This window comes from Xenopus laevis, chromosome 3L (assembly GCF_017654675.1).
Source record: "Xenopus laevis strain J_2021 chromosome 3L, Xenopus_laevis_v10.1, whole genome shotgun sequence".
Classification (NCBI taxonomy): Eukaryota; Metazoa; Chordata; class Amphibia; order Anura; family Pipidae; genus Xenopus; species Xenopus laevis.
In genome coordinates this window covers 115068336-115094583 of record NC_054375.1, presented here as the reverse complement: position 1 = coordinate 115094583, position 26248 = coordinate 115068336, and the positions used below count along the sequence as shown (strand labels likewise).

The 26248-nt window shown below is 41.9% G+C and overlaps 1 protein-coding gene across 7 annotated transcripts in view; it reads right to left on the bottom strand.

Moving 5' to 3' along the window:
* The window catches only part of fanci.L (FA complementation group I L homeolog), a 51542-nt gene that overhangs the window by 15745 nt on the left and 9549 nt on the right, over positions 1-26248 (bottom strand). For all 7 annotated transcript variants that reach the window (XM_018250568.2, XM_018250569.2, XM_018250571.2 and 4 more), the window contains 23 exon segments: positions 18429-18552; positions 18079-18164; positions 17354-17486; positions 15715-15807; positions 15490-15626; positions 15205-15385; positions 14735-14822; positions 14333-14463; positions 13929-13999; positions 13575-13689; positions 12408-12530; positions 12253-12321; positions 11904-12005; positions 11444-11626; positions 10595-10716; positions 8323-8487; positions 4802-4981; positions 4241-4407; positions 3348-3430; positions 3044-3160; positions 2910-2961; positions 1603-1730; positions 25-93 (listed from right to left, as the gene is read on the bottom strand). In XM_018250568.2, coding sequence (XP_018106057.1) covers positions 25-93; positions 1603-1730; positions 2910-2961; positions 3044-3160; positions 3348-3430; positions 4241-4407; positions 4802-4981; positions 8323-8487; positions 10595-10716; positions 11444-11626; positions 11904-12005; positions 12253-12321; positions 12408-12530; positions 13575-13689; positions 13929-13999; positions 14333-14463; positions 14735-14822; positions 15205-15385; positions 15490-15626; positions 15715-15807; positions 17354-17486; positions 18079-18164; positions 18429-18552 — 2719 coding nt within the window.

The following is a 26248-nucleotide window of genomic DNA, read 5'->3' as shown; positions in this document are numbered from 1 at the left end:
TTAGTCCTGTATAACAATACTTACAGTAACAGTCGGGGCTGCAGTCTTGAGACTTACAGTAGCAAAATGAGACTGCTTCTCCACTTCAATATCCTGCATAAGTACAACACGGTTGAATACAATTTGTTTTATATGAGCTCAGCATGACTAGATCAGTGCTTAATAATGCAGAACAAACACCCAACACCCTTAAAGTTAGATTTTTGCAAGTCTAGAAAATATTCAGCAATGCTAGTTTAGCCTTGTCCAACCTGTAGCCTTAGACAGTTCCATCTTGCCAAGTGCTGCACTCGGCCACAATCACACAACACTGGGAAAATACAGCAGGTTATCTATACACAAGCAGTGACACCCATGGGGGGGGGGGGTGCGTGCGTGCGTGCGCCAGCATGGGAAATAAGCAGTGAAAAAGGATTGCGGCACTCACAGGGTTTATATATATATATATATATATACACATATATATATATTTATATATATATATATATAATGACAAAGTAAAAAAAAATAAAGGTTTATTGATCCAATGTTTCAGTTTCCCACAGAAACCTTTCTCAAGGCTCCTTGAGAAAGGTTGCTGTGGGGAACCAAAACATTGTCATGTATAGCACATAAGTCACACTGGAAAATCTGCTGCAAACAGGGACATTTTAAAGGAATTGTTCAGTATAAAAATACAAACTGGATAAATAGATAGGCTGTGCAAAATAAAAAATGTAATATAGTTAGTTAGCCAAAAATGTAATGTATAAAGGCTGGAGTGACTGGATGTGTAACATAATAGCCAGAACACTACTTCCTGCTTTGCAGTTCTCTTGGTTTTAACTGATTGGTTACCAGGCAGTAACCAATCAGTGACTTGAGGGGGGGGGGGGACAAGTCAAAACTGTTGCTTTTGAATCTGAGCTGAATGCTGAGGATCAATTACAAACTCACTGCACAGTTATGTCCCGTGTGGCTCCCCTTAAAGTCACTGACTAACTCAGAGTTAGAGAGCTGAAAAGCAGGAAGTAGTGTTCTGATTGTTGTGTCAGACATCCAGTCACTCCAGCTTTTATTAGGGATGTACTGAATCCAGGATTCGGTTCAGGATTCGGCCTTTTTCAGCAGGATTCGGAATCGTCCGAATCCTTCTGCCAGGCCGAACCGAATTTGCATATGCAAATTAGGGGTGGGGAGGGACATCGAGTGACTTTTTGTCACAAAACAAGGAAGTAAAAAATGTTTTCCCCTTCCTACCCCCAATTTGCATATGCGAATTAGGATTCGGATTCAGTTTTCTGCCAAATCTTTCGCGAAGGATTCTGGGGTTCGGCCGAATCCGAAATAGTGGATTCGGTGCATCCCTAGCTTTTATACATTACATCTTTGCCTAACTAACTATTTTAGAAACTTTTTTTTATTTTGAGAATTGTAAGCCCTTTCTTCTGTTTCGACACTATTTTCAATTCTGCTATACAGAATTGTAGAGCAGAATAGCAACTAGTATTCACAGAAGTGTAAATATGTCAGGGTTTCAACCTGAATAAAGTAAAAAAAAATTTAGACTAAGAACGCCACTGTGTTTTCTTCAAATTGCAGAGTTAAAAAAGCTTGTTGCACCTGATCAATATCACCCAGATGCCCATGGATGTCCTGGCACAGTTCTCGAAGCACACTCACTGGGCTCTTGAACTGAACATGGAGGCTAAAGAGAAGGTTCATTATTCCCTTGCAAAACTGGACATCCTCTGTTGATTCAAAAAAAAACACAAAAAAAAAACATTTTTATATGACAATGAAGCCTTGAATCAACACACAAACTTTATAGCTTTACAGCTTTAATTTATACGGCTCCTTTTTCTTTATTGCTAGGTGAGTTCAAAACACAGTTAACATATTTCAATAATTTCACTTTATAAAATGCATAAATATAATGGTTTTAGCATTCTAAAACTGAATGAAAGATCCTTGATTGGAATAGCTGGTTTTCAAGGGCAAAAATTATATTTCCAGCTAGATCATTTTAAAATCCTACAATCCTAGGGGGCAATTTACTAATAATCTGTAATTTTTAAAAAGCAGTAAAAATGTACTTCCCAAACTGGAACAGTCCGTCCAGCAGAAATATATGTGCTCTGCTAAACACTCATACCCTATTGACAATGCATGTGTTCATTCATCTTTTTATTGCTGCACTGAAAGTTGGAGTGATATCACCCCCCCTTTCTTCACCCCCCAGCAGCCTAACAATAGAAAAATGGGAAGGTAACCAGATAGATTTAAGAACACTCAATAGTAAAAATCCAGGTCCCACTGCAACACATTCAGTTACACTGAGTAGGAGAAACAATAGCCTGCCAGAAAGCAGTTCCATAGTGCAGCACTAGTTCTTTTTGAAAGCACATGACCAGGCAAAATGACCTGAGATGGCTGCATACAACAAAAAAAATACACTTGCTGGTTCGGGAATGAAATTGTATATGGTAAAATTAATTATTTGCAGTGTACAATGTAATTTAGAAACAAAAACGACACTATAAAAACCATGAAGTAATTCTACTTAATTCTCATTTCTGACAATAAACCGTATGGAAGACCAAATCATTCTGGGCCCTATAAATTACACCATATCCTACAGATAGCCCACTGCAGCTGTTTCTAGAGCACTAAAAGTGGGAGGAGACCCATGGCATGAAAACAACTTTTTAAAATACATTCTCCTTGCGTTCAGCCAGATAAGGAGTTAAGGCAGAATTTGTCCAGAATTAATATCCCACAGCAACCTATCAGCACATAGTATCACTGGTCATCTAGTAAAAATCTGATTGGCTTCTATAAGTTACTAAAAGTACACAAAGTACGTTTTCCCACTGGTCTACTTTATACTGTAAACCTGTACTGACTACGTTTTAATAATTTGTACTTACCAATGTTTGTCTCTTTACAGATTTTAACAGTCCAAGACAGCATCTGCACGAACTGAAGGTAAATATATAAGCCAGGGTGTAAAAGAACAGACCAATAAAATGAAATCTTCACTGAACAGAGAGGCTGTCCCTACCTGTTGAGAAGAGGGGGCCAGTAACCTGGATAATGTAGACAAGATGCTGACTAACAGTAGAGCTTCTTTGCTGTTAAAGTCATCCTCTCCACCACTGAGTTGGTTAATAAGAGATCTCTGTGGACAAGAAAAATAAAATTTGTCAGAAAGTTGTAACCATAGCCTACATGTTGAACAATACATAATCAAAAGCAATACATTTACTTTAACCAGGTATTTTTAGGACTTGGTGTTTTTGAGGCCTACTTTTAATTAGCAATGTTTTTCTTTTTGAAACAACAGATGCAAAGTTCTCAATACCCACTTGAAACTGTTTAATCTGAAAAGCTGCCTTCTCGGTCACATTGATTTCTCTTGAGCCTTCTTCATCCTCATCCCCTAGGGCATCTGTAGAAGGAAGTTGTTGCCATTACAGCACTTTATATTGTCATAGATCAGGCATTTGCTTAGGTGCTCATCCAACTGTAAAGTGATACAGTGCTCCCTTTATATACATATAGAATCCAGCTATAATATTCATCTGCACGGCTCTGATCTCGGCAGGGGGTTGTCTTCTTAATTCAGTTATATCATATGAAACATTCATTCACATAGCATGATGTCTTTATGCCACTGGACTGTAAAAGGAACATACAGGCATCTGGTATTATTGTAGACGGGCTTATAAAAACACCTAAACATGTATCATCATCATTACTTGCTGTCTGGAAACCTTTGTAATAAGGAAGACCCTTTAATTGTATCTTGAAAGATCAGTACTACAGCAGCCTCCAATCAAACTGATAAATACTAAATAGCATATCAGCAAGCAGATCTGTACAGAATAACCCACACCCATATATTTTACAACTATAAAATAAAATGCACATATTCCCATGTTCAGTGCAATGAATGGGGCTTGTGCTAAACACACTTCTTGCTTATTGTTTTAATCTATGGTGTTTATTATTTCTTGAAGTGAAGTAGGGCAGTCAGGGAAATTAAAGAAGAAACAGAAGATGGTTGGTTCGGTAAAGAAATGAATCAATGGCGAGAGGATGCATGGCACTGAATATGAAATGAACCTGCAGACTGGCGACAGTTTGTTCCATGTTAAACACAAGAGGAGGCATGAAACACAATTTTATTTTTATTGCTGAAATTGAAATAAGGGCTTTCAAATCCTAACATTTCTGTTGTTTTGTTTAAAATACACACCCAACGCAGTAAGGAATTGTGGGATCTTTGATGGATATCGTTGCTGAACGGTGTTAAACACTCTCAGCAATCCCTCCAGGCACAGCAAGGAAATGGTTTTGCCTTTGTCCTTCTTCCCAGGATTCTCAGCTGCAGCTGGAATTGAGGTGTATCTCCACATAAGTACCCTGGGAACAGAATCATGAGCATCATTTTCATGCAGCACTATTACATCTCATTAAACTATGGTAGATAGTGCATTAGTAGAAGCAATCAACATCATGCAAATGTGGAATAAAATCTTGGCACTCATAAAAGTGCAATAGTTAACAAGGTTGTGACCATAACACTGTAGTTGTATATAGGCTGGCGAGTTTAATTAAAGAATTCCTAATTTAGACCCAAGCCTTAAAACAAAGCTTACTTTGCTATGGAAATAATTGGTTTACTGGGGAATATCTCTCTTTCAGAACGTTTCTGATACATAATAAAAAGTAGATCTATGGAGTAAACATGAGCAGAATAGCAACAAAGATCCTATGTATATAATCCATATTTGAACAGGACTTTTGAGCCCATTACCTGGTAATTTCACATAGACTTCGGAACATTTTCTCGCTGTTCTGTCCATCAGGTCCATCTGTGACACCAGTTTCTTCAAGCTGCTGAATTTTTTGAAGGGCAACACACACCGAATAGCGCATGAAATCCACATTTGCGCGAAGAATAGAAAGACTCTCCTCGTGTGAGCGTGTGCTGTCTCTACAAATAAGTATAACCAACTGCATTGTGAAAGCAGAATAGGAGCAGGCAATGAAGTAAAAAAGGCTATAGTAGGAAATTAAAGTTTTTAACACTAAAAAAATTGCTAAAACTTCATACAGGATCAATAACAGATATGGCTGTGAGATAAGAGTAGGCCTGGACTGGCAATCTACGGGTTCTGGCAAATGCTAGAGGGGGTTCTGTAATATGCCATAGACAGTCATATTTGGTGGGCTGGTGAAGGGCTGCTTGGGCCTCTCTGTATTTGGAATGCCAGGGCCTATTTTGACTCCCAGTCCAGACCTGGATACAAGCCTTATGTTTTCACTTGAAGCAGTGAGAGAATGAGAGCACAGTAGGGTTGCCACCCGGCCGGTATTTTACCGACCTAGCCGGTAAAATACCTGCCAAGGCCGGGGCCGGTATTACAAATTTACCGGCAATGTAGCTGCCGGTAAATTTGTAATGCGATCAAAAGGAGCCCTCGGCCTGCCCCCAATCCCCTGCAACTTACCTTTTTCTTTGCCTCTTCTAGTGTCCGCGAGTCTCCGTCGCGTGGCCCCGCCCCCTTTGACATCACACTCCGCCCCTTTTGACGTCACACCCGCCCCTTTTGAGGCCCCGCCCCCCAGCAGCCGGTAAAATTTTTTATAAAAGGTGGCAACCCTAGAGCACAGTAGTGAGCATACCACTGGAACAGTTCTACCCCTTCTAGGTAGTTTAGCGGCATTGTCATTTTAACCACAGTGCAAGACTGTGGTAATCAAAAGTATTGGGTAGTGGAGAACTGGTTTCCAGTTGGAATGGGACAAACAACTGCATCTAATTGCCATTACAACAATTTTGTAATTAATTAATACAATTTTTTTAATTTTGAAATACATTTTTGCTGTTTTTCACCTTTCAATGCAACTTTAGTGCATTAAAGGAAAAGTAACACCACATAATAAAAAGGAGATTTTGTGTACTCACCGTTAAATCTCTTTCTCTTCAGTTGCTTGGGAACACAGGGACAGTGGGGTATAGCTAGCAGCACTAGGAGGCAGGACACAATAAAAAAAAATAGAAACTTGATCCCTCCTCCTCCTGCTATGCCCCTCCTCTGTAGGTTATTAATAATCAACAGAAAAACAAATAACTTGTGATAACTAATTACAAGAAGAACAGATGGTTGAGTCAACCAAGTCTGAAGCCAAGAGAAGGCCTCTATCCAGGGAGGAAAGCCCTGTGTCCCCCAAGTAACTGAAGAGAAAGAGATTTAACGGTGAGTACACAAAATCTCCTTTTCTCTAGGTCTGCTTGGGGGACAAAGGGACAGTGGGGATGTACCAAAACTGCCCACTGAATCAAGGGTGGGAAGTAGAGGCCTACATGGAACCAGCCACTGCAGCCTGAAGTACCTTCCTACCGTAGTAGGTGTCAGATGCCGCAAAGGTGCCAAACTGGTAGAATTTGGCAAAAGTATGGATTGAAGTCCACGTTGCAGCCTTGCACAATAGTTCCACTGAGGCTTGGTAAAGTAAGCGCAAAAAATCTGCCCAATGCCGTTGCCTCCCCAGGTAGAGTGAAAGACATCCCTGGTGAAGTTGCTCATAAAATAGTGGTGCGCAACCGGTGCTAAGCCCACAATAACTCTCTTGAGCTGCTGACAGTGAGGACAGTAGGAAACATAAGTGCCATTCCCATTGCCTGCCTGTGTGCTTGGTGGAGGCTGTTTAACATACTGCTTGGGTCTGAACTAGTGACATCCTGCAGTGAAATACATCTCCTTCATGCGATGTCCTATGCCTTCGGAGTGGCGTATTGGATGCTTTTACCGTCAGTCATCGTTCAAATCTGCAATCACACCTCCGTCCTCTACCCTCCCTTCTCAGCCATTAGTCATACGAACTCAGCCTTCTGCCCTCAGTCCTCCATCCTCCGCTCTCAGTCCTCTTGTTTTAAGCTGGCCATAGATGTTGAGATTTTTAAAAGATCCGATCCTCATCATGAGACCATGATTTTGTCAGAACGATCGTACAAATTGACCAACTAAAAAAAGACAGATTTGCCAGGAAAACAAAGGGGAGCTGCCTGCTTGGCCCTGCAAACATAGATAGATTGCACTGGGACAAAGATTTTTTGACCTGGCCGATCAATTTCCTGACAGATGTCGTCCGAAAAATAGTAAGATATACGATCGTTCATATCTCACTAACCATATGAAAATTTCAAAGGATTGGTAGTTCGCAAAGAAGAATTGTTGCGTCTATGGGGAGCTTTAGTCCTCTTCCTTCCACCCTCTTCCCTCTGCTCAGCAATACCCCCTCAGATCTCTCTTTTCAGACAACAGTCTTATGCATACGTTTCTAAAGTGGTGAAGAGGACTGAAGGAAGAGGACTGAGGGCGGAAGGCAGATGACTGAAGGAGGAGGATGGAGGGCTAAGGGCGAAATGCTGAGGGTGGAAGGCTGAGGGCAGAAGGCTGAGTTCGTATGACTGACGGCTGAGAAGGGAGGGTAGAGGACGGAGGTGTGATTGCAGATTTGGACGATGACTGAAGGTAAAAGCAACCGATGCACCATTCCGAAGGCATAGGACATCGCATGAAGGAGATGTATTTCGCTGCAGGATGTCCTAAAATGCGTTCCGTATAGGCTGGCTATTAAGGATATATGCTTACCTTAAATGAGCCGTGGCACGAGTTCCCTTAGTGCTAGTGTAGGGATCCTGGAGGCATATAAGGAGGAACCAGCCACAGGATGAAACTGGCTATACCTCAGCCCTGTGTCCCGCCGGCCAGTGCATCCTCACTCTGAACGACAGAGGGAGGGAATCAATGCTGGATGGTCAGTGCAGAGCACAAGAGACCCCGGTCCTAACCTCCTGAGGACACAACGAAACTGGGTGCCTCTGCCTACAAAGGAGGGGTATAGCAGGAGGAGGAGGGATCAAGTTTGTATTTTTTTATTGTGTCCTGCCTCCTAGTGGTGCCAGTTAAACCCCACTGTCCCTGTGTCCCCCAAGCAGACCTAGAGAAAGTTCTTTAATGTAATAAAACTATAACGCAGTGTTGCCCTGCACTGGTAAAACTGCAGTGTTTGCTTCAGAAACACTACAATTGTTTATATAAATAAGCTGCTGTGTAGCAATGGGGGCAGCCATTCAAAGGAGAAAAGGCTCAGTTTAAACAGCAGATTTTCTGCAGCTTGTTTATATGAAGAATAGTTGTGCAGGACAACAGTACATAATATTTTCATTACTTTGATTAACTTTTTTTGTGTTACTGTTCCTTTAAGCACATTATAAAAATAAATTAAAATTCCTGAACTGTCACCGTATGATGTTGAGCAGCTTACCTGAATAAAGCAGTTAAGAGTGTAGAAACAAAAGTCATTGATATGAGGCTTCTGGCCGTTTTATTGTTCCCAGGCTGTCTGCCTTTAGCAGCTTTCTCCTTTAAGATATCGGACAGTTTGCTGTAGCACTTAAACAGGCCCAAAATGTCCTCAAATTTGCTCTTGCTGAAAACAAAATAAAGAAGACCGTATTTATGCAAGGCACCTGGATTACCGGTAAAAATTAAATATGGCACCAGAGATCAATCCAAATTGAAATCCTGTAAATGTTCATGCTGTAAGAGAACTGTCTCATATTGAAGGTTTTCTCTTGTGAATGCTATCAATGGGCTGTGCTTACATAACAAAACACCTTATACATTCTGCAAAGTTCTCTTTACTTTCCCTCCAGCCCTGACTAATAGCAATGCCATAGTAAATAGTAAAGGACATTTTGGCCACAGAGAGTACTACAGTCATTGGGGCTCATTTATCATCACTGGGCAAATTTGACCATGGGCAGTTACCCATAGCAGCCAATCAGTGAAGCCAATCAGTGAATAGCTTTTTAAAGCTAGTTGCAAGTAGAACAATGAATGCACCAATTTGATTGGTTGCCATGGGTTACTGCCCATGGGCAACTTTGCCCAGTGTTGATAAATGACCCCCATTGATATTCATTGTGTGCCAAATGTCTGCTTCTACATATTTTGTAAAAATAGAATTAACCTAGAATATAACATGAATATGTAAGTTATCATTTCAATATAGAGCTTTGCATGCAGCACCTCTCGTTGCTAATTTTTAAAAGTTCTGGAAACACAAGACCTGTCAAATAGACTGGATGATCAAAAACCAACCACTATGGTAGATGAACTATAGGATAAAAAGTACTGAGTGAATGGGATGTTTGGTGTTTCTGGATTCACGAGATGCTGAAAAACACATACAATGGGGGTTATTTATAATGGGCAAAGTTGCACCTGGGCAGTAACCAATGGAAACCAATCAGATGATTGCTTTCAGTGCAACCTATAGCTGGCTGAAAAGAGGAAATCACTGATTGGTTGCTATTGTATAGATGCTACCCTAGCAACCATGTATTGATTTGAATAATAGACTGGAATATGAATAGGAAATTACCTGAATAGAAAGATCAGTAAAAAAATGATCAGTGACAATAAATGTGTAGCCTTACAGAGCATTTGCTTTTTGATGGGGTCAATGACTCCCATTAGAAAGCTGAAAAGAGTCAAAAGAAGGCAAATCATTTAGAAACTATAGAAAAATAAATGAAGACCAAGTGAAAAGTTGCTTAGAATTGGATATTCTATAACAGGGGTCAGCAACCTTTACTATCAAAAGAGCCATTTTGCCTCCTCTTCCACTAAAGAAAAATAGTCTGGAGCCGCAAAATATAACACAGCTTATAAACTTTTAAAAGTTCTAACCTTTTTCTAATTTTAACCGTTACAACAACAGAATACAAGTGCAGTGTGCATGTGTAGACCTACTTTAAAATAAATTTAACACTGAATAGCCCTATTAAATGCTACTGTTCTGTTTAATGTGACAATGTTTCTGAAGCTTCATGCTGATCTTTCCTCCATTGTCGTGAGTGTGTGACCGAGGTGAGGACCATTGCCTGTCATTCCTGGGATGTCTATACAGCCCTCGCACCTGCTGGTGGCTTCCTGAGTGTGCGACCGCGGTAAGCTAACCATTAGCTTACCGCGGTCGCACACTCAAGAACCCTCCAGCAAGTGCAAGGGCTGTATAGACAGCAAAGCAGCGAGACCAAGCTGCAGCAAGCAGGATGAATAAGGCTCTGGATCCGCAGGTTGCCTACCCCTGTTCCATAAGATACTAAAAGTTAACAAAGATGAACCACCCTTCAAAGCCTAGCAGCAGGAGGGCTCCACTTCATTTTCTTTCAGGCTCCCTCCAGTGTATGGCACCAGAAAAAAAAGCAAGCCCCGATATCAATAACATTCCGGTTATGGGTTCCCAGCACACAGAAAATTAAACAATTAACCAATGCAAAATCCCAATGCCAGGCTGCAAGCTGCCGAGTACAGTTGTCAATGCCAGAGAAAAAGGCAGTGCCCCCCCCCTACACAGGAACAATGAAATGGAGTACCTGTACTAAAAATCCCAATAGCGCATACCTTTGTATTAGAACCACCCTATAAGCCCAAGAGGAAAGCAAACAGGAGGACCATGACACTAATATATGTCGCGATACAGCTCCCAGGGCATAAGAGGAAAAATGGTCTGTAAGAATGGATCTTACCTGAAATTTGCAATGATAAAGTTGTATTCTATTAGGACTTCACAAATCCCCATTACCAAAACAGCATATATGTTATTTTTCACTCCAACACCAGACGCCAAAGAAAAGTCTGCAGACTTGTCCTAGAACAGAACAACAATTAACATCAACATTAAAACGCTATTAATATCCCATGTAACCATGATAGTAGGCAGCACTGAGCTGAGCATCAGTTTCCAGGATGCTATACATCCGTGTTCACAAGTCTGTTTGTCAGCTGGATTCTCATATATTTCAAGAATTGGAACCAGCAGTGCATAGGCTAAAAGGAATAGGCAAATACTGCTTTAAATATCAATTACATTTTTAAACAACTTTAAAAACATAACAAGTATTTAAAGGGGTGGTACACCTTTAAGGTAACTTTTATTATGTTATAGAACGGACAATTCTAAACAACTTTTCAATTCAAAGTTATATTAAATGTGAACAACCCCTTTAATGTATATTGGAGAGATGCGTATAATGAAATTTTCTTTCATAATGCAAAAAAAAAATATTTGGGTAGACTTCCCCTAAATAGTGTAGTAAAAAAAAAACTGGAAGTTAGGAACTGAATAATTCCCAATACCTGTACTAAATGAAAAGTACTTGAATAGTTCCTCTTAACAAAAAACATATAAAAAACATATATTTTTACTGAGAATAGTTATACAGCAGATCATAAGAAATGTTATACAGGGCATGCTATGTTTTCCCTGTCCTTAATGCATCATATATTGTAGATTCAGCCCTATAATTACTAACAAATGTGCACTGCAGTCATGCTACTGAATGCATCCTTTTACAGTAAGCAAACAAAAGCATTACTAATTCAAAGTCCTCCAGGTCACATTTAATCATTCTCCTTGTGATGGACTCCATTATATCATTAAGGTCCTGTTGACATCCCGTTTGGTCATCATCGTCATCATCTTCATCAGGATTCCTATGCTGCTGTAAACTGCTCTTATACCACTGCAAGCAATGGTGGATACAGCACAACAGGTGAGCCTAGGACAGAATGTGTTAAGTCAGTAAATAAAATATTTAGTACAAAATAGCCCCCTACACCCCACCCCACCCCCAATGGCCCAGCTGGAGCATGCATCAATCAATACTTTAACATGAAGGGAGGATGCATCACACAACACATGGGGGGGGAGCACAAGACTTTGGCACCTGGATGGCTGAACAGGTGCAGGGTGGGTGCAAGTTAAGATCCCCCCTGTTGTCTGTATACAAGGTACACCAATGTTTTACACAATGTAAACATTTGTATGGCTTTTACCAGAGGTTCCTGCAAAAATATATGATCCCCTTGAGCAGTAATACAGCCCTCCAACTTCAATGGTGGCAAAAGATCAGGTTCGGGTTCATAATATCGCTTTAACTGTGAGAAGAGAACAAGACAATACGAGTTTGTGGTTTACATTTGAATATAGATGCTAGTGTTCTGTATTAACAGGTTTACAAATATAATTTGCGGGCAAACAGAAAAAAATGTGAATATGTATGCACGTGTATTAACAGATATCCCATTTATTTGATTTTAGGCTTTTAAACAGCTGAAAAAATCAAAGGGGTCATTGCATTCATGCTGAGTCATATACTGAAGATGAAAAAGCTATAAATCCTACCTGAGACAACAGAGTCTGCATGACAGAACTGGCAAGCTGGGAATTTCGTCGCAGGACATCATAGAAACCCTGATTGTACAACAAGGAATAGAGCCAAAATGAAAGCTTTGCTATGCTGGCCCTATAATTTTTCAGTGTGGGTAACACTTACGAACCTCGTAAAGCATGAGCCTAACATCTGCTTGCTGGCTTAAGCACCTCCTCAGACTGCCAAGGATTTCCAGACAAAAGGCCTCATTTGCTGCAGCATTGTAACGCATATGGACATCCACCTGGATCTGCACGATATCAGCTAATTAGAAGTTAATCAAAGGTACACACTCTCAGGTCTTACAAAAAGCCAATGAAACTTTATTGGTGGAGACGAATGTTTCAGATAGCCCTCTCGTCTTTGTCAAAGTGAAAACAATTAGAACAACCAGTCTGTTGGCTGTACACACTTTTTTGACCTTAAAGAGCACCTATCACAGCCAAAATCAAACACATATTAACAATCTGACCAGTACAAGCTAAACACGTTTAATCAAACTACATATATAGTTTTTTGAAAAAACTGCAGGTTTTAAAAAAATCCCATACTTTGTCAAATGGGTTCTTTCACTGAGGGAGGCCATATTGAGACTATAACAGAGACTCTAATGTGCAAATTTCAGGAGCATGCTCAGATTGTAACACTGCTTTGAGTATTCTACCCAGAATGCCTTGTTTTAGTAAACTCCTCCACTAGAAGTATCCACTAGAAGTGCTGCCACCTGCTAACTTCCAGCAGGTGGCAGCACTACTGTACAGCAGCTAACACACAGGTTTAGCTGATTTGAAAATAGCTTAGAAGTAACAAGGAATTTCAACTGAGCATGTGCCAGATTTCAGAGCTACAGTTGGCTGGGAAGATATAGGTAGGAGGAGCCAGTGAAATCCAAGATGCCTGCCTAAGCTAGAACTGCAGTGGAGATAGGGGAGATCTTGCAGAAGATATAGCGAGCTGATTTACATTATAGAAACAATTCTAACTGTTTTAAAAATCGGATTTCTTGAACTTTCACATAGTGTATTTACTTAGTAAATGATTTAGTCATGATTGGTGCCCTTTAACAACGGCTAGAGGGCTAGCTGAAGGATTAGTCTCCACCAATGAAGTTTCTTTGGCTTTTTGTATGACCGGAGAGTGCAAACTTTTGATTAACATTATTCACATGGATACACTGAATGAACTGCACACAGGCTTATATGGTCTTCCTTAATGTGAGTGCTGGCAGATACTTACTGTTAACCAATTAGAAGTAATATTTACATGATAATTGTCAGAGATTAACTGGAATTACCTGGCTAGCACCAATAGCTTGGCTGCACTGAGATGAGGACAGACTTCCTAAGACTTTAAAGTTCCTCAGTAGGAGAAGAAACCCAGCGACAGCCGACTTTCTTGCATCTATTTGACTATTTTAAAAGAAAGAGGGAAAACAATCATAGTATTTTACATGTTGATGGGCAGAAAAGGGAAACCTTACTACATCCTGCTATACTTTGCCACAAATAGTAGAAACATTAAAAAGCAGAAAATGTAACGAAAATCTCCAGAGAGGCATAGGAATAATAGGGATCAAAGAAATCTATGAGGTTTTGTTCTACATAAATTCCCTTTTCACCGAAATTGGCTTATAGAAATCTGCTCTTACCTTGAGAACATGGCTTTTCTTAGAACAAGAATAAGGGAATCCCTCATGGACATACTGATTTTAAGAAGGGGCTGTAAAAGAAGGATAGTTTGTTTATTAAGATATCAGCTAAATTCTTGCTTTGGTATTCACATAATGTGGGTTTGTATTGCAAGCAAACAAACTGTATATAGCTGTGGTTTCGGACCACCATCATGGGAGCATGCATACTGGAAGTTACATGCCCTTACATCACGGATTCATAACTTTTGGAATGGGATCCAAAAATGGGTCTCCAATCTGCTTATGGTGAGTCCTCTATGATCCAATTTAATAACATAAAACCTCTTCTTACAACAGAAACCAGTCATTAAACCAAAGTGCATCATTATTTGTAAATCAAGTTATGCAAGCAACCATCATACCTGCACAGCTTTCAGGAGCCCCTGAACAGTTGTAAGAGGCAGGAAGGACAAGTGGTCAAATGCTTCAGTAACTTTAGATGATGAATTCTGAAGGATGAGCGGAGCAGAAACCACAATATCTGATAAAAGATCTGAGACAGAAGATTTCAATATTATACAAAATGTTTTTCACTTGTCTGTTATCACATGCATGCACTCAATACAGGTATAATAATAATAATAATAATAATACAGATAAACCATTTTCACATGAGGGGTTAAACTGCTATTACAACATACATGAATTCAAAGAACCAATGCACACCCAACCAGTAATCAGACAGGAAGCATGTTTCAAAAATAATATTTTGATAATCAACAATATAAGAGAGAAGAGAAAGAGAGACCGACAGAATTGTTTACCTATAAAATGTGTAACTGGAGTTGCAGCTTTTGTGATAACACGATTCAAGACCTGCTCCAGAATTTCACTTCTGATAGGCTCATGGACCTGGAAAGGCAATAAAGTTGAGTCAATACAAGCAAGAAAACAGTGGCTGTTTGGAGAACAAAAATAATAGGTTAATAACACAGACCCGTAACCAAGAAAAAATGTATTATGTAAACTGGGCAGGAAAGTTGTATATAACAAATTTAGCATGGCACTACTACTAAATACTCTAAATATTAATAAGGGTCCAATATTCCACACTGTATCTGCTTCTCTGTCAGCTTATAATCAGAACATGTTCAAGTGCTTTATGGCATAGTTACCGAAAAGCTTGATCACAAATGGAGTAATTTAAAAAATCTTATTTTATTGGGTGTGCAATGAGTCTCTTTAAAATAAAAAAAAGGCAATGAACATTAAAAGTGCTGTACAAACATGTCACCTTAAAAGTTTCTAGCAAGATTCTAGATCCAAGCTGACAAGCTTGCTGGGAAGGTGTCCTGGAATGCACGGAAATAAGCTCAACCACTTTATTTCCAAAGGCTGCTTTGGGTCCAAAAGAATCCATTAAAATAAAACCAAGTTCCACAAGCCCTTGAGTGACATGGTCCCATCCATAAACACTGAAATACACACATATATGGATTTAATTTTTAAATAAAGATTTTTATACTCAGAAAAGAACATTAGACATGTGCACTTTTAGTTCCAAATAGAGAACATTTACCTGTTTTTAACAGTTTCCAGAAGAATTGAAGATACGCATACAGGCTGGGGAACTAAGTCCTGAAGGAATTTTGAGCTTTGATGAAACTGAAGGTCTTTATAACCTCTCAGTATAGTAGATTTGAGAAAATCAAATACCTATACATTGAAGATAGATTATATATGAAGCCACAAAAAGAAATAAGCAACTGAAGTGTGATATGTAGTAGGAAAGTAAAGAGAATACCTGTTCTTGGAATCTATGAATCCTTGATACAGATAACAAGAGGGCAGCACTGAAAGGGCAAAGGATCTTGCTTGTGTCCCCTTGTTGGCCAGCCTATGAGAAGCAAATTATAAGGAAACCATTTAGAAATGTACAGACTTTACAAACACTGCCTTGCTTAAAGGGATTGTTCACTTTTCAGTTTACTTTAAAATGTTGTAGAATTCCCATTTATTTGCAAATTTTCAGTTGGTCTTCATTTTTTATAGGTTTTTGAATTATTTGCTTTATTCTTCTATTTCCAGCTATCAAATGAGAGTCACTGACCCAGGCAGTCAAAAAAAACGATTGCTCTGTGATGCTACAACTTTATTGTTACTTGTTATTACCTATCTTTCTTCTCAGGCTCTCTTCTATTTATATTCCACTGTCATGTTGCTAGGATTATATGGACCCTAGCAACCAGATTGCTGCTGAAATTAGAAACTGGAGAGTTGTTGAACAAAAAGCTGAATAATTCAAAAACTACAAATAAAAACCGAAGACCAGTTGCAAATTGACTTTGAACTCTTTACATCATACTAAAATTTAAATGCGAATGGCCCCTTTAAAGGAGAACTAAACCCCCCAATAAGAAAAGCCCCTACCTACTACCCTAGATAGTCCCCCTCCCTACAAAGTTCATTACCCCTGAATGTGTCCCAAATACATTACTCACGTATTGGTGCAGAGTATCCGCAGTCTAACTCGGGTGTCATCTTTCGGTTCTTCAGTCTTCATCTGTAAGGGAGCGCAGTATTGGCGCATGCGCAGTTAGATCAGTCTTCCTGTTTGTAGCAACTGCACATGCGCCAATAGTGCAGAGAATTGCCGGAGGGAAGGAAGAGGACCACAGAAGACCGAAGATCTGAAAGATAGTGCCCACGAGCTCTGCTGCGCTTACTCTGCACCGATACGTGAGCAATGTATTTGGGACACATTCAGGGGTTATGAACTATGCGGGGGGAGAAGCAGGGAGGGGGGACTATCTAGGGTAGTAGGTAGGGGTTTTTCTTATTGGGGGGTTTAGTTTTCTTTTAAGTGAGCTCAGTGGAGATGCTGCCAGTTGGTAACAGATCTCCCCACTCCTGGAAGCTAAATGCTGAGCATTGCAGCTTTGACACCAAAAGGTAATAACTGTCCTATATAGAAAAGTGATTTTCCAATTCACTCTTTTTGCAAATGAAGGAATATTTGCCCTTTAATGAACACTGGATTGTTCTGTGCATGAAAATACGTAGTAGCTGGATAGTACAGATTTAGGGATGGACGGAAGTATGAATAAAAATTATGTGAAAAAAGGCAAACGCATACTAGCTGTTTTTGAACGCTGTGAAAAACTCTACTTTTTTGCATTATCAGATGAAAACCCCAACTAAAACTTGAATTTTTTGAGTTTTCCCCTAAAAACCTCAACCAGAAAAAAACATGGTTTAATAAACGGGCCCCTTAAAGTCATAAATGTCTATCAGAGGGCCACATGCACTGCTCCAAAGGCCCCCCTGTTTGACAGGACTGATGACATACAATTTTGTGACTAGTAGAACTAATGTTAGAGACGTTTCTAAAAAAACATGTATGTTTAGGGGAAAAAAAAAGTTTTGTTTTGGTGCCTGGTTACCTTGAGATACTTCAGAAGCTCTCTTCCTAATTCCTGGTCCAACTTAATTGCAAAAACGATGTGTAAAATGATTGTGCCCTCCACGTGGTGCAGCTGGTCTTGTGGGATGGTTGCATCTTCCAAGTCTAATGATCTACAAATCAGTTTAGACAGTTATAGTAACAATTCCTAAAATCACATATCTACAAAAGCAGTGCAACTAAACATTTGTAATGAATGAGCGTAATGAAATAAATATACAATATACTAGTTAAAACTATAAAACAACTCCATCTGGACTATATGCATAACAAGAAACGTATTCAGTTGGACATTAAGCTGACAATCTACAAAGGGCTATTCATTTTGCCAAATTAGTGAAGTGCATACATAACACCTGGATAACTATTCAGAGCTATAAGTCTCAGATGGCATTTATGGCCAAATTATGCATGTTCAGAGTGTGCGGAAGCCCAGGTAGAATTCACAAATTCTAATCCCGAAATCCTATATCATACGCTTCACCATTTAAAAGTGAATTTGGCAAGTAAGTAGTCCCTTATAGGCCACATTTTATACTTATACAGGCTTCATTTCATATGTCCAGTCCTAAAAATATGGTGAATTCTGTAAATATGGTGGTAAGGGATACAAGTTAACACAACAAATGTTAACATACATCTGTTGCCATCACACATCATTACACACAAACAGATTTGATTTCAGTAGTATGAAACATTACTTACTCAGAGTTCTCTTGCTGTACTAACTGCTTCTGATCAAGATCATTAAATATAGTGATAATTCCTTCCACAATATTCTTTTTACTACCCTGTATACAAACAGTTTTTCAAAATTATTTTGCATTGAAGAAAAGGCGTTTTATTGCAAAAAACATGTATAGCCTTTGATGGGAATCTGAACGTATTAAATAGAAAGACTACAAACAGAGATTAACTGTCAAAAGTCATTATTTCTCGTGTACTATTTCAAAACAAAGGCACATATCTCAAAGAGCAGAATTTTTTTACAGCCTTTGCAGTGGCCCAAAATAAAATCCCACTCCCTCTAGAGCACACATTAAGCATTTGCTTACCTTAGCAGACAGGAGTAGCAATTGGTAAACTAAGGGGGGCATTTCCTGGAGGTCTAACTTAGAAAGCATCCTTAAAACCTTTTCCACAACAAACTGCAGCTCTTCGGCACTCAAGGAAACATCCCTATACAAGTAAAGAAGCAGAATAGGTGTAAAACTGATGATTTCATAAAATTTCCATTTAATATAGATGTGTATACATGTATAGACATAGGTTTGCCGGCTGATCATTCCCTTCCACTTTCTAGATGGTTTTAAGGTTAGCTTGCTGTACCTTCACCCCAAGAAGCTGAATTACAACAACTCTAAACATCAAGCATTCTAGGCTGCAGCTGTTTTTCAACAGCAATTCCAATCTTCCCCTGACAGTCTTGAACTGCAACAGTGATTTTCAATTCTTATAGGAACAGTAACATCAAAAAATGAAAGTGTTTTAAAGTAATAAAAATATAATGCAGTGTTGCCCTGCACTGGTAAAACTGGTGTGTTTGATACTCCCCATTAAATCTGTTTCTCTGTAGTCGATAAGGGGGACACAGGGCACGAATGGGGTTAAGCTCCACCCTCTAGGAGGCAGGACACTTAGAATTAATGAAGGGGGCGCACCAGGTACTCTGCCTTAACCCCACAGCACACCAATCACTTCAGTAGGGTGCTATCACAATAATTCCGTGACCCAGACATCTGACGAGTGCCGGTTCCAAACCTCCCGGAAATTCAACAGTCTGCCCCCTATAAACTGCTGTAATCCTGGAGGGGGTGTCCCGTCAGCCTGAAGTGGTCTTGTTGGCTGAGGGCTTGTTGTGGAATTTGTTGACCTTCCATGTGGGACGTTTCTTGTCTGTTGGTTTTGAGCGAAAATTAGAACGTTGATGTAAATCGTGTAAATTGACCAGATTGGCCCCGAAAAAAATTTCCTCACCTGGATGATGTCACCTAGTAGGGAGCATGCTGTAGTGTATCGTATTATGCGCCTTTTTGCCCTGTTTGGACTTGGCCTGTTCGGAGGGATGCCTTCCTTGCAACCCGTCAAGAGAGATTTCTCTCTAAGAAGGGCAAGTATCAGTACCGGAGGGAAGGCCGACTCGCATTGGCTGAAACGGGGTCAGCACCGCTCTGTCGGAACGCGCCCAACCCCCCCTCTAGCAGTAGGAGATGGGTAGGGCTAGGGCATGACTTACCCACGTGGGGGGTTTACCATAGAGACTACAGGTAGCCCTGTTCCTGGTATCACCCCATATGTCTACTATTCTGACTTGAAGAATGTCCATCCTCCTAGGAAGCAGAACACTTAAGCCAGAGCACCTGGCATGCCCCCTTCATTAATTCTAAGTGTCCTGCCTCCTAGAGGGGTGAGCTTAACCCCATTCATTCCCTGTGTTGCCCTTGAGACGACAGAGAAACACTACTATAGTTTATATATATAAGCTGCTGTGTGGCAATGGGGATAGCCATTCAAAGGAAAAAAGACTCAGGTTACACAGCAGATAAACTCTGTAGAACATAATGGTGTTATTTAATGTTATCCACTATTTAACCTGTGCCATATAGTCTTTTTTCAATTTTAACCTTTGCTACACAGCAGCTTGTTTATATGAACTATAGTAGTTTTTCTGAATGAAAATCTTCATAGTCAGTTTTTCAGAAGCAAACAGATCACTTTTACCAGTGCAGAGCAACAGTACATGATATTTTTATTACAGTGGCAAGGTAATTGGCTGAAAGGTATTAGAGCCAATAAGAGGGTAGTACAAGACCCACAAAAAATAGATTTTTGTACTTACCGTTAAATCCTTTTCTCTTGTCCTACATTGGGGGACACAGGCACCATGGGGATGAAGATCCTGTTGCTTGGAGGATGGACACTAAACAGTTAACGAAGCTCCTCCTCCTGCACTGGGTTTCATCCCCTGCCTACTTCCTGTACCCTCAGTTTTCTGGCCGAAGAAGGAAGGACAACCCTACTAAAACCAGGTGCAAACAGAAGAGGAACTCTCACCCCCTATAAACTATATACAATATAATGTCACACTTCAACTGTGCTTGAATTTTATAACTAGAATTTTTAATCAGGGAGGGAAGGCCTGTGTCCCCCAATGTAGGACAAGAGAAAAGGATTTAACGGTAAGTACAAAAATCTATTTTTCTCTTGCCTAGATTGGGGGACACAGGCACCATGGGGACGTCCCAAAGCTACCCATGAGGGCGGGACTTGCACCCAAGTGCTCAGTTAACAACGGTCTGTAGCACCTTTCTCCCAAAGCTTGCTTCAGCTGAGGAGAAGGTGTGTATCCTGTAGAACCTGGAAAAAGTGTGTAGAGACGTCCACACTGCAGCTCTACAAACCTGATCAGCGGAAGCCTGGTGGCGTATCGCCCAGGAAGTGCTAAGTGACCTGGTTGAGTGAGCTCGAATCCCGAAGGGTGGAGGTCTGCCTTTAGCTACATAAGCCTTTGAGATGGCAGATCTGATCCATTTGGAGATTGTTGCCTTTGATGCCCTGAGACCCTTCCTTGGTCCCTCCGGAATGATGAAGAGACTGTCAGTTCTTCTTATACTTTTGGTAACCGAAATATATGTCCGTAGAGTGCAGACCACATCCAGAGTGTGAAACTTTTCCTCCATCTGTGTCTTGGGATATGGGCAGAAAGAAGGCACGATAATGTCTTGATTAAGGTGGAATTCCGACACCACCTTGGGAAGAAATTCCGGTGTCGGTCTCAGTACCACCTTGTCCATATGGAAAACTGTAAACGGAGGTTTGCAGGATAAGGCTGCCAACTCAGACACTCTTCTAGCTGATGTGATGGCTAGTAAAAATACGGTCTTAATCGTCAGTGTAAGCAAGGGAATGTCCGTGATAGGTTCAAACGGCTGTTCCTGGATTGCCGATAGTACTAGGTTAAGGTCCCATGGAGGAATAGGCTGACGGTACGGTGGTGCTTGTCGAAGAGCACCCTGTAGGAATGTCTTGATGTTTGTGCGTAGCGCCAACTGGTGTTGGAAGAAAATGGATAGTGCAGACACTTGGACCTTTAATGAGCTAAGGGCTAGCCCTTTATCCAGTCCCTCCTGAAGAAAACGTAGAATGTTTGCCTCATCCAATATTTGTGGATCCTTGGAGTTAACCTCGCACCATGCTATGAATGTTTTCCATACTCTATGGTAGATACGGGCTGACACAGGTTATCTTGCCTTCAACAAAGTAGGTAAGGCCTCTCGTGGGACCCCGGATCTGGAAAGTATCAAGGCCTCAAGAGCCACGCCGTTAAATCCAGCCGTGGAGAATTCGGGCGGACAATCGGTCCTTGTGTTAGGAGATCTTCCCTGATTGGAAGTCGGAATGGAGTGTCTACTGTTAGCTGCATGATCTCTGCGAACCAGGGTCTGCGAGGCCAGAATGGAGCCACCAGTATTGCCTCCACTTTTTCTTCCTTTATCCTTCTTATGATTCTTGGAAGCAGGGCGAGAGGTGGGAATACGTATACCCTGTGAAAAGGCCACGGTGCTACTAAAGCGCCTACTGCTATCGCTAACGGATCTTTGCTTCTTGCCATAAAGCATGCTAGTTTGTTGTTGTATCTTGACGCCATGAGGTCCACCTCTGGCATACCCCACCGTGTTACTATCTCTTGGAAGACTTCCGGGTGAAGGCTCCACTCGCCCTGATCCACAGTCTCCCGACTGAGAAAGTCTGCCATCCAGTTGTCCACTCCTGGAATGTGCACTGCTGAGATGGCTGGTACATTCTTTTCTGCCCATAGCATTATCCTTTGTGCTTCGGCCAAGGCCGTCTGGCTTCTTGTGCCTCCCTGGTGGTTTATGTAGGCTACTGCGGTCATGTTGTCTGACTGGATTCTCACCGGTCGACCCTTCAGAATGTGAGCCCAATGGAACAAGGAGTGCCAAATCGCCCTTAGTTCCAGTATGTTGATGGGAAGAGACCTTTCCACCGGACTCCATTTTCCCTGAACAGTGTGCTGTTCCAGGACTCCACCCCATCCTTGTAGGCTGGCATCTGTTGTTACTATCGTCCATGCATGGTTGGGAAACAGCTTTCCTGACTGTAGTGTGGACGGCTGGAGCCACCATTTTATTGATACTTGAACTGGATCTGTTACGAGTATCTTGCGGTCTAGTTCTGTACGCATCTGTCTCTGATGCCATAAGATCAATCTCTGTAGTCTTGTATGTGACTGGGCGTACGGTACCGCTGGAATGGACGCTACCATTGTCCCCAGCACTCTCATGGCTACTCGTAGCGGTATATATTTCTCCTTCTGAATGATCATCAGTCTTGTGTGAAAGGCGGCTACCTTGGCATGTGGGAGAAAAGCTTTCCCCAGCGATTTATCCATTAGAAGACCTAAGTATTCTATCCGCTGTGCAGGTGTGAATGTTTACTTCTGGTAGTTGATGATCCAACCCAGTTGAGTCAGTCTTTCTACTACTGTTTGTAGGTGGCTCGCGGTTAAGGAGTGGGACTGAGTCTTTACCAGTAGGTCGTCTAGATATGGTATGACTCCAATTCCTTGGAGTCTCAGGTCTACTAAGGCTGCTGCCATGACCTTCGTGAAGACTCGTGGTGCCGAGGATAGCCCGAAGGGAAGTGCCACAAATTGCCAATGCTCTCCTGCGGCATAGAAACGAAGGAATCTGTAGTTGTTGGGATGTATTGGCACGTGAAGATAGGCGTCCTTGATGTCGATCACTGTCATGTATTCCCCCATCCCTAAGGATAGTAGGACTGATTGTATGGATTCCATCTTGAAATGCTGTCTTTTGACATATTTGTTTACTGCCTTTAGATCTAGCACCAGACGATAGGATCCGTCCTTTTTGGGGACGATGAACAGGTTGGAATAGAAACCCTGGCCCTTGTCTAGATGTGGAACCTGCTGTATGACCCCCAAGGATGAGAGGTCTTGGAGAATCTTTCGAAATGCTGATCGCTTTGGCTCCCTTGAGGGGAGTCGTGACACAAAGAATCTTTTTGGTGGAATTTGTATAAAGTCTATGAGGTAGCCTTGAGATACTACCTTCAGTACCCAAGGGTCTTGGACTCTCTGTTTCCACACCTCCCGAAAGTTTCTTAGGCGGCCGCCTAGTAAGGCACCCTCGGGGGTGGGCACCTCTTCATGCGGAGGTGGATTTTTCCTGATGGTTTTGTCGTGTTTCTGGTTGAAGACCAGTTGTGGCTCTGTTTGTTTGGATATCTGGAACGATTGGAAGACTGGTGTTTTTCTGATTGTGCTCTCTGCCTTTGGCCTTGACCCTGACGAAAGGGCCGCAGAAATGGTCTCCTCTTGAAAATAGTGCGCTTGGGTCTGCTTTGTGGTAGCAGGGTACTTTTTCCACCTGTCGCCTGTGAAATTATTTTGTCTAGTTCTGCTCCGAAAAGTTGTTTTCCCGCAAAAGGAAGGCTGACTAGAGATCTTTTTGATGCAAGATCTGCAGACCAACTCTTTAACCATAGAAAACGTCTGGCTGCGATGGATTGTGATGAAGCTCTGGCGACTAGTTTTGCCGCATCCAGAGCTGCTTCGCAGATGTAAGAGTTGGCATCCGCAATCTGTGATAAAAGGAGGTCTGTTGACGGGTCCTCGGACCCAATGAGTTGTGCTACTTGCTCCACCCATATCTCCATTGCTCTTGACACCCAAGCTGTGGCGAAAATCGGTTGCAGAGCCGCTCCTGCTGCCGAAAAAATGGCCTTACAGAAACCCTCTAAACGCTTGTCTATGGGGTCCTTAAAGGAAGCTGCATCAGCAACCGGTATGGTTGTGGTCTTTGAAAGACGCGACACTGGTGGATCCACAGCCGGTGGGGAAGACCAAAGGTCGGTAGCTTCCTGAGGGAAGGGATAAGTCTGTGAAAAACGCTTAGACAGTTGAACCTTGCGGTCTGGAATTTTCCATTGTGCCTTAACTATATCATCAAGGTGTTCATAGGCTGGGAATACATATGAAGTCTTCTTCTGCTTCTTAAAAATGTTTTTACTTGGTTCAGCAGTAGCCGCCGTGTCTTCAATATTTAAGGTTTGTAGAACCATCTGAATCAGCGATTCTACCTCCCTTTGAGATCTAGGAGTATCTTGCTCCTGATCTGACTCTTCGCCTGACAGTACTTGCCCCTCTTCTCCTGAATCTTCCTCGTCTGGGGATTCGGATGATGGGGGGTGAGGGCGCTTGGTAACAGTCGCCTGTGCGCTCATCCTTTGTGGTTGATTGGAAAGATGCTCTAAAACCTTGTCTAAGGTTTCAGGAATTCTGGCTAGGTTCTGGAGTCCTGCTAGTGAGAGGGAGAGCGCTCGCACCAATTCGGAATCCGAACTCAATTGAGGAGCCGAGGCTACCGCTGAGCTGGATTGTAGGGTTTCACTCTGCAAACTAGGTGCAGGGGTAGTGCCAGGTCTACAAGATACACACTCTGGGTCAGCAGAGGCAGTGTCAAATTTTGTTTTGCATGAAGAGCATGCAAGGAAGGAAATTTTGGTTGGGGGGCGGGACTTATTCTGCCGCTTAGTGGAGGGTACCCCTTCTGTTTTGTCAGCCATGGTGATAGAACTGTCTTTCCCCTAAAGGCAGGTAGGCAGGGGGAAATGCAGGGTAAGTAATGTGAAGAAACTCACAGGGACTTCCCCTTAAGAGGCGACCTGCGTGGGCGAGAAGAGACTATGCTTAAGGCATATTAACACATGCGGGTGCTTAAAGTAGAGGGGAGGAAACAAGTACTCACTGAGACAAAATGCTTCCTTCGGGTTTCACGACAGGGAGGCAGAGAAGTGGCTGTAGCTGCGTCTCACTGTGGTTCTAAGATGGCGGCCGGAAGTGATGCAAGGATAGCGCAATTGGCCCAAAAGAAAAATGGCCGCCGATATTCCCTACAGGTGAAAACTGCCCACTTTAAACATGGCGGCCGCACTAGTGAGCGCGATGCAGTGACCGAGCGTGCGGTCCTATCCACTCTTGCTGCTAGAAGAGACGCGAAGGAAGTAAGCTAGGACGCAAACGTCCCAGAAGAAAATGGCCGCCGCAGGGAGGGAAGGCGCCCACTTCCAAGATGGCGGCCGCATGCGGAATGCGGGAAGCTCAGCAGGGACAGAGCGTGCTGACGGTCCTAGGCTGGCGCTTACAGAAAAACAGGTACACTTGTGGGAACACAGTTTAGGCACTTGTGGGAACTCATTTAGGCATCCCCGGGGCTCTGAACTATCACGAGGGGATAAGGAGGTGAAAAGGGATAATTAAATCACTTACCCCTTTGTTGTCAGCCATTCGTGCCCCAATGGTGGTGCATACCCCGTTTAGGGTTGCTGGTACAGCCTCCGTAGAGCGGGAACCAGTAGCCCCGGGGTGGTGAGGGAGCATCTGCCTGCAGACCTCCGTGGAGCGGGAAGGCATAGAGGGCACACTGTATTAGGCTGGGGGGGCTCAGGAAAGATAACGCGGGCCCCCACTGCTGGCATGGTACAAGAATCAATCAGCACCACTGCTCCCAGCCAGTAGTATCCGTCCTCCTTATGAGGACACTAAAGTAAAACTGAGGGTACAGGAAGTAGGCAGGGGATGAAACCCAGTGTAGGAGGAGGAGCTTCGTTAACTGTTTAGTGTCCATCCTCCAAGCAACAGGATCTTCATCCCCATGGTGCCTGTGTCCCCCAATCTAGGCAAGAGAAAGTAAACTGTAAAATATGCATTACACATAAATTCCCTATATTAAAACTGCTTTATAACATTACAAGGGGTCTAACTGTGCCAGATAATTAATCTGTTGCCAGAAAAAAAAAAAGAGTTAGACAGTTCACCCCTAACTGCTCT